The 9266-nt window shown below is 36.9% G+C and overlaps 1 protein-coding gene across 1 annotated transcript; it reads left to right on the top strand.

Moving 5' to 3' along the window:
• The first annotated feature begins 3923 nt into the window (after positions 1-3923).
• Positions 3924-5411, top strand: LOC122089288 (S-adenosylmethionine decarboxylase proenzyme-like). The gene has a single exon (XM_042658889.1). It carries the CDS (start codon positions 4069-4071, stop codon positions 5149-5151), a length of 1083 nt encoding a protein of 360 aa, XP_042514823.1. The 5' UTR covers positions 3924-4068; the 3' UTR covers positions 5152-5411.
• The last annotated feature ends 3855 nt before the right edge of the window (positions 5412-9266 follow it).

Genomic DNA, 9266 nt, shown 5'->3' with positions numbered 1-9266 from the left:
TTATTGTTTTTTTGTAATTATTGATTGTAGTTGTAGAAGTGATAATGGCATATTCATAATTATTTTAGGGGCTAGTTAAGTGAGATGATAATGGTATTTCTGTAATTATTTGATTGTATTGAATTGATAAGAAGTGATTCTGTAAAATGCTTTCCAAATATTATTGTTGCTCTTTAAACAACATCATTACACATTGTTTTTGTTCATTATCTTGTAACAGTACAAAATATTCATATCTATTATATTTTGGAAAATTTCAAGTATTATGAAATTATGCCTAGCCTACACAAAACCCAAATGTTCATGTCATCTATAACATAGTTGATCTAATTTTATCTAGTTCTCTTGCATTTTCTACAATTTCTTTTTGCTTAAATTGCTTCAATCGTTTAAACTTAATTAAAACCCCAATATGGTTTTTATGCTTGCCTATGTCTAGGCATAGAGCCCCGCATGCGGACAAGGTTCTTTACTCCTTATTAGAGTTAAGTGAGGTGATAATGACATTTCTGTAATTATTTGATTATATTGATAAAAAGTGATTCTGTAAAATGCTTTCCAAATATTACTGTTGTTCTTTAAACAACATCATTCCACATTGTTTTTGTTCATTATCTTGTAACAGGACAAAATATTCATATGTATTATATTTTGGAAAATTTCAAGTATTATGATATTATGACTAGCCTACATAAAACCCAAATGTTCATGTCTTTTATAACATAGTTGATCTAATTTTATCTCGTTCTCTTGCATTTTCTACAATTTCTTTTTGCTTAAATTGCTTCAATTGATTAAACTTAAAACAAACTTTCACATTTTTTTTTTTTAAATGACAAATAGGATTCAAAGGTACAAACTTTCTTCATATTCTAATTTGGCCTCTAATTTTATCAAATTAAAACACTTTTTTTCTAAGAGGAAAAATAAATAAATCAGGCATGATCAGCACATCCCATGCGTCTAAAGAGAATCTTTGGATGGGAACAAAGGCTTAAATATATTGATAGGTAGACCTAAAGTCTCTTACTTATATGTCAAGTTGTAACTCATATGAATGAATTTGGCCAAATGACAAAATAAATGATTGAAAAATCTAAGACTATCAAAAGGATACGATTCCATACACTTTAATTCTATAACAAGTTACAATATTGTCTATTTTGACCTATGGGCCTGACGGTTTTAAAACATGTTGTGAATATGATAAGGTTGTTAAAGGTTATCAATTAGTATAATCTCTTTTCCCTAGCCGATATGCAACTAAAGAGACACCCCATCAACATCTCTCCTAATTCTTGCCTAATCTTTTCGGGATCCACCTAGTTTGGCTCATTCTTTGTATGTGGCAATTTTTTTTCTTTTTAATTTTTTTTTTATGGTATAACATCCATAATGTGACTACAAACACTGTCAGAATTCGCTTTGATATCATATGGTCTATTCAATTCAACAGCTAGAAACCCTTAGGTTGCGCACCAGATGGATGAAATCTTCTACCATGCATGCATCAGAACCACATGAAGATCATCGTCATCATCGACTCAACATCAGCATCATAAAGAAAAAGGCAAAGGCAAGTCCTTAAAAACGAAAGAGAAGCCATGGGGAAAAGGATAAAAAGGAATCAATCCAGCTCACACCTCTTACATACGTGGGGACCACTTCTCGATCTCTCTCCACTCTCCACCGCACATTTATCCATATCAACACATGTACAACAAATTTCCGTGATAGGAATTCGTTTCCCCGAAAAAGCCTCTCAGCCACTAACTATATAGGTTTATTTAAATGGCCAAAATAACCCTATGCCCACCTCCCCGGTACTCCCGTTTCTGCCACAACAGCTACGGTAGTATTTTAGTCTTTATACGCGCGAATATCTCAATTCTCAACCCCTAGGTTCCTCGAAAGTACCGTGGTACAACTGTAATAATGTTAAACTCTAGTGGTAGTTTTTGAGTAGGCTCCCCGAACTTCCTCTATATATGATCGCTTCCCATTCACGAGAAAGAGAGAAAAGCCTTCGTTTCTTCTGAAGAAAGAGATATCTCGAGAGTACAGAATAAGTTTTCGTTTCTAGGGTTTGTGGAATTGATTTCTTCTCTGTAAGTATATTTTTGTTTGGGATCTTTTGGTTCTGTGTCGAGTTTAATCCCATGGTATCTTATTTGTGGTTTTGATATAGAATTGCAGGCTCTGAGGTTGGGGAATAAGAGGAGTTCGTATTGATTGGCGTTTCCATTACAATCTGTTTTGTAAGTTTTGATTCTTATCGTGGATCTGTTTTTGTAGGTTTTGATTCTCATCGTGTAATAGTGTTCATCTGATTATAATGATAAAATAATTAGGTTTCATTTATTCTTGTTGTTTGCGTTGCATGTTTGGGGTATCACTTTTGGGATTTGGGTCATGAATTGAATTATTTTTATTTTTTGGGTTGATTGTTAATTCTTTTTTATTTGGGTACGTTGCTCTGATATGACTTGTAAGTGCTCTAATTTTCTTGGGGTTCTTTATTTTTATTTTGGCTACCTAGACTCAATCTTTAAGTTTTGGTACTGGATGTTTGTGTTAGATGGATTTTCATATTATCTGGCCTTTTTTTTTCGTTATCTAGCCTCTTATCTTTTAAGTTTTGTTATTGGATGTTTAGCTAGATGAATTTTCATATTGTCTGCTTTTCCTTGTGAATGTTTTGAAGCTTGATATTAAATAAATGGGCATTTGTCATCGTGGTGGTATTTCATATTTTTGCACAGATGTGATGATGACGGAATTATTGCCCCATGTTTTTATTTCATCCATCCTAGTAATTTCTCTAATCTGTAATAGATAACAATTTGCTATTATCATGTGAAAATCAATAATAATATATGAAGTGGTCATGTCATCTTTGTTTACCATCTATTTTCCTACCCTTTTTTTTTGTTTGGGGGGGGGTGGGGGATTGTGTTTTTATTGCTGATGTAAGGTTCCATCTGGTTGCAATTAAAAGGAAATGAAGGGAATTGAAATTGACCACAAAAAAAAAAAAGAATGCAAAGTTTATGATTGTATAACAATAAAAAAAATCTTATCGTATTTTGTAATTATACTGTTCAGATATAATCTTTATTTTTCTTTTTAAATCAAAGACATTTGGAGTTAGTTACTAAATCATGTTAGGTAATATAATTACAAAAGTTTTCATTTTAGTATTTATTTGATTCCACTTCTCTTCCCTTTTATCTCCATTGCAACCAGACAGATCCTTGGGGATAGAGAATTTTAATTGTTATTCTTGTTATAATTGTTATTGCAAGCAATGGCCTATGAGTATAATGGTAATACGGTGATAGCTTTCTTGCTATTCAATCATTGGTAATGAGTATCATTATGAAGATTTTTTTTTTTTGTTTCGGTGGGGGTTGGGGGCTTTAGTCTTTACTTTATTTGGCATTTCATCGTTCTGATTTCTGTAGCTCCTTCACTTCTGTTTTATTGTCATGGACTTGAGTGGTTCGTATATCCTTTTGTTCTAATTTCTTTTTTCATCTCTTGTTCAGAAGACTGAATGAAATAATGGAGACCAAAGGTGGGAAGAAGAAGTCTAGCAGTAATTCCTTATTTTATGAAGCTCCTCTAGGCTACAGCATCGAAGACATTCGACCTCACGGTGGAATCAAGAAGTTCAGATCTGCTGCCTACTCCAACGTAAGTTTGTATCTATGCTTTTATTTCACTAGATGGCTTAATAGTGTGTTTTGTTACCAAGAGGTCATAGTCTACAATGTTTATTCAGGTTTACCAATGACTGACCCAGCTTCATATGTTATTCTTTAAATGTTTTTCAAATATCAATTCTGTGATGTTGTTTTCTATTCTTTAAATGTTCTGCAAATACCAACTCTGGGATGTTGTTTCCATGTGTGCAGTGCGCGCGGAAGCCATCTTGATTGTCAACAAGTTTAGCCATAACCACCTAGCCATTAGTTTCTTTTGTTCCTGCTCCCCATTTTACAATTCCTGTTATCTTGTTTGGTTTCTCGCTTTTTTAGCAACGTTATTTACTTCCCCTGAGCAAAGATGGCCTTCCCTGTCTCTGCAATTGGATTTGAAGGCTATGAGAAGAGGCTTGAAATATCTTTCTTTGAGCCTGGAATCTTTTCTGATCCTGGAGGAAAGGGCCTCCGTTCTTTGACCAAAACTCAGCTGGATGAGATCCTTACGCCAGCTGAATGCACAATAGTTGGGTCACTTTCAAATGCAGAAGTTGACTCATACATCCTTTCTGAGTCCAGCCTTTTCGTTTACTCTTACAAGATTATCATCAAAACTTGTGGTACCACAAAACTTCTTCTCTCGATTCCGCCAATCCTTGAGTTAGCTGCCTCTCTTTCCCTCTCTGTAAGAGCTGTTAGGTACACTCGTGGAAGTTTCATATTTCCAGGAGCTCAGTCATTTCCACATCGTAACTTTTCAGAGGAGGTTGCGATACTTGACGGTTATTTTGGGAAGCTTGGATCAGGCGGTAGAGCTTATGTGATGAGCAGTCTGGTTGAGTCACAAAAGTGGCACACATACTCTGCTTGTGCAGAAATGGACAACATCCAGAACCCAGTTTATACTCTTGAGATGTGTATGACCGGCTTGGACAACAAGAAGGCTTCTGTTTTCTACAAGACTCAAGCAAGCTCTGCAGTTGAGATGACTAATGTTTCTGGTATAAGGAACATTCTTCCACATTCCAAGATCTCTGATTTTGAATTTGATCCATGTGGTTACTCTATGAATTCCATCGAAGGTGCTGCAATCTCTACAATTCATGTTACCCCGGAAGATGGTTTCAGTTATTCAAGCTTTGAAGCAGCAGGCTACAATTTGAAAACTCTGAATCTGAAACAATTGATAGGCCGGGTTTTGTCATGTTTCCAACCAAAGGAGTTCTCTGTAGCTATTCATGCCACTGATGGCTCGTGGGACTGCCCACTGGATATTCCGGGATATGAGGGTGGAGAGAGTAGCTGTCAACTTCTTGGATTGGGTGGCTCTGTTGTTTACCAGAGTTTTGTTGGGAATGATGATTTGGGGTCTCCCAGGTCAATTTTGAAGTGCTGCTGGAAGGAGGATGAAGATGACCAGGATGATGCTGTGATCGTTAAATGCTAGTTACTGTTTGGTGGCTGGAAGGAGGATGAAGATGACCAGGATGATGCTGTGGTCGTTAAATGCTAGTTGCCATTTCTTGTTTTGTTTGTTTGTTATTTCAACTATGTAGTTACAATAAATAAGGTCTTATATTTGGGGAGTAGTTAGAAATGACATTTATCTAAAATGGTTGGTGTAGTACAATTCTAATGTTTGTGTTTTGGGACTTGAAACGTGTGATTAATGAGAAGGATTTAAGTAAAATTTCCAGTTATTTTATATCTTCCAGGCCTTTTGTCTTAATTCTAATAGTTATTTGATTTGTTTGTTTCCAGTCACTGTATTATTTCATATAGCAATAGAACGTGGAGATTGAAATTTGGCACAAGGACAGAGTAGTCATGTATGATCTTTATGTGACTGTGGAACTAAATTAAAGAAGTTAAGAATGAATATTTGTGATAGTCTTGTCCTCATATATGGTGATCTTGATGGTACACTCATTTCGGATTAATCAAAAATTGCTGTTGTGAAAGGTAATGTTTAATAGCCGATGTCTCTATGTTTAATAAACTTGCGGTGGTTTACTTTACATTGCTTCTCTTCTATCGGAAGATGAGAGTTTTTTATTTTACATTTTGATTCTTTCCTGCCAGCCTTGTAACTGCGTATTACTTTCATGTATCAATGTGAGGTTTGGCATGTGCTCCAAGGGTGAAACTTTCCACCCTTATCCCTGAGATTCTATTTCCCTGGCTGTTACCTAGAGGTTGCAGCGATGAGGAGAATAAATTAGAGGTTATTTTCTTCTTTAATGATGTTCCAATCCAAGGCCTGTGTGCCAATTACTTCACAGCAGGCTCAGATAAGTAGATTTGCAAAGTAGATGTGGAAACGAGGCAGGCCGAAGAAAGCTCCTTAATGGCATTGGGCATCAATCAAAGCCAGGGGAGCTGGGGCCTCCAAAAGCAGTCTTTAATCCACATCTTCCTCTTCGATTGCTCTTTGTTTCTAAAAGCTGAACAAAGGCATCAAAGGGAAGGAGCTAACTGAACTAAGCAAGCCAAAAGCTTCAATGGTAGCTAAGGCCAAAGAGCGGAGTCAGGCGGTTGCACATTTGCCTGAAATTTGCTGAAATTGTGTCCAAGAGGAAAGTGGTGTAGGGAATATTCTACATTTGCCGTGTTTCTTTTACCTCAATTTTGGTTGTATGGGGAACGGGGTGGGGTTGGAGAAGATTTCACATTTGCTGCCCCAAACTGGAAAATGAAACTTGATCTTTAGTTGTCTCTCTCCTTTGGTAATGAAATGACTTCTTTTCCAAGAGAGAAACCTCTGCTCCCGTACAGAGAACACTCAGTCCTCGAAAAAAATGACCTTCACTCATAGGATCAGCTACTCTTCACCCCCTCCCCCCCCCATAAAGAGAGGACGTCTACCATTTTTTGCAGTCAAGTGGGACACTTGAAATAGTGCTAAGAGCATTTGGACCTTTGTCAATGAGGGAAGTAATTGTAAGATCACATTATCACAACGTTAAGGAAGACAAACTTTCTTCTTGCTCGTGTTGTCTAAATTCTCAAATAGTGGTCTTAAAAATAATTCAATTATTGGCCATAAAGTATACACACTACGATATATGGTAATCTTATATGCCAGCACCATATTGACAGTTAAAATAAAATGAAATACATTTCAACCGTTTATTTTCGGTTGATGATGCAGCACCTATCATCCATTGTCGTCGTCCCCTCCTGTTCTTCCTCTCCCCTTCCTCTCCATCTCCGATTCCCCCTCCCCGACGAGATGTACAAGACGGAATGGGATCAGATAATGATCAACGCACCCAGGGACTACTAGCTCACCCCTAGACTCTGGTAGCAAATGCGGGAGGAAAATTTACATTTTTAAGTGTTTCTTTTGTCTGTTAGTTTTACTTATTCCTGATAGTCATTTACTGTAATGTGCGGTGGCTGGTGGGGGCATATCCAGATTCCAGACCGGCGGGGACGCTTAGATAACTGGTCAGTTTTCAATTGCCCCTCAAGGATTTCTATGCTAGTTGTGGAGTCAATGACACATGGATGATGCAGTAGAGAAGAAACTAGTGGTTCCGGTTGAGGCTAAAGGAGGACCAGTTCTGACACAGGAATAACCAGAGCTGGTGGTGCTGAAAGGAGCAGGGGGCACAGGAGGTGTTGGGTGGTTGGCTCGGAGGGGTGGGGCAGGCAGGGACAGAGGCAGTGGGTGGGCAGGCGAAAGAGAGAAAGTTGCAGCGGTGAGGGAGAAAGGGTACGATGCAACAAAACAGTGCAGTGGTGGTGGAGGGAGAGATTTATCTGCGGTTGGATTGAATAGATGAGATGCTTCCCATATTATCCAACGATCAACAAGATGCTAGGCCCCAAAGCATATTAATACTCCAGCAGGCACTATCATTGGCCCCTACACTGGTGTAGGAGCCACGCGACTAGGTAACAATCTCTTTTCTTTCTTTCAATTATGCAATGTTGTCCTTGCCAACTGAACAATACAATCTCAAAACGGCCATCTAAGCCACTCCTGTTTTCCCACCCCAAGATACTGCATTAAATTTCGTTCTTTTTATTTTTTTTTTTAATTTTAATTTTAAGTTTAAGTTAACCCTTATCTCATCACGAAGTAACAAAACCAGGAAGGGAAATAACCTTTCCAAAATAATAATAATAATAATAATAATAAAATAATAAATAAATAAATAAATAAAACTGCATTTGGATCTCTATAACAAGCATTTTGGTAGCAAGAAAGACCTCATTCCCATGAATACATCAAAGATAAACTACAAGTTTGCTAATTATTCATTTTCAAGTGTGAAGGAAAGGCAGTGTCAGCTGTATTTCACATTCAAAAGTTGGGTACATTTAATGCAGAAGAACCTACAGAATTTGGTTGAAAAAGGGCTAGTTTGTTTATATTTTGCAACCAACAGAATAACTAATTCTTTCTTTCTAGCCTAAAAACTGAAAGAATTCAAAAACAAAACACCTAATGCATTTCATTCCACTCTATAAACTTAGGTGGCTTGATTCTTACTCTTCTGGTTCGGCTTGTGATGTGATTAATGTTTTGGTTTTGTAAGTCCACTTCAACACCCAAGATCTGGACCAGAAATACTATTGTGGGCAGTCAAGCAAGTTTTCCTCTGAAAAATAGGGAAGAAGAAAGAATGGAATAGGAAAATACTGACTGGAGATTAAAACACCTTTCATGCAACAGATCCACCTTCAAATTACTGTAAAGAGTTTGTTAAATGACTGTGGGTCAAGATGATTCTTTAGCCTGGAACAAGAAGTTTGCAGAAGGAGCATCAAGAACTACCAAGATTGATGCCTAACATGAACAATGCCAACTTCCAGGAGAACGATTCATTTTTAATGTCATTCAAACAGGCTGTGTGAAAATTTATCAAGATAAGTGAATTATTTAAAGAGGGAGAGATTTTTCACATAATCTTATAAAAGGGCTTTGCATCTCAAGGAAGGATGGACTCTTGAGAATGGACAATCAAATTCTTAAACACTCAGGCTTTAGAAGGTTGGGAACTCTTTCCTCTTCCACGTAGTGAAATAATCTATGCTTTCTCATGCAACAAATGGACCACATTATGCTGGATATATTCAGGAAATAGGATTTTTGGTGTTTGGCGCACGGCCATTTTCTGTGACAGGTTATCCACCAAATTTTCTTGAGGTAATCAAATCCCATTGTAGCGTTATTGGGGTAAAACTATTTCTTTTCTCAAGTCCTCTCTTCATAGAGTTTTTTTTTTTTTTTTTTTTCCTGGTAGTCAGAAGAGGTTCAAAAATTCTGTAATAGAGCCCTCTTCCACCATTGGTATCCTACACAATGTGTTTTATGGCAATACAAATTCAATTTTAAAAACAGGGGTTCTTCCCTCCTAACATTTCCACCAAGTTTCAAATGCTTTATAAGTACTTCAACATTTTGTTAATCTTCCCTCTTCTACTGATGTGGTATTCCTCAATGGAGTAACCAGCATATAATTTCAATATTCACGCAATGAACTGTATCCAAAATAAAAATATTCAAGCAGTGGACGAACAAAAGTCAACTATGATTGCAGAGAATGTTCG

Source organism: Macadamia integrifolia, chromosome 9 (assembly GCF_013358625.1).
Source record: "Macadamia integrifolia cultivar HAES 741 chromosome 9, SCU_Mint_v3, whole genome shotgun sequence".
Taxonomy (NCBI): domain Eukaryota; kingdom Viridiplantae; phylum Streptophyta; class Magnoliopsida; order Proteales; family Proteaceae; genus Macadamia; species Macadamia integrifolia.
Note: the sequence above shows the minus strand (reverse complement) of the source record. Positions and strands in the feature narration are given on the sequence as shown.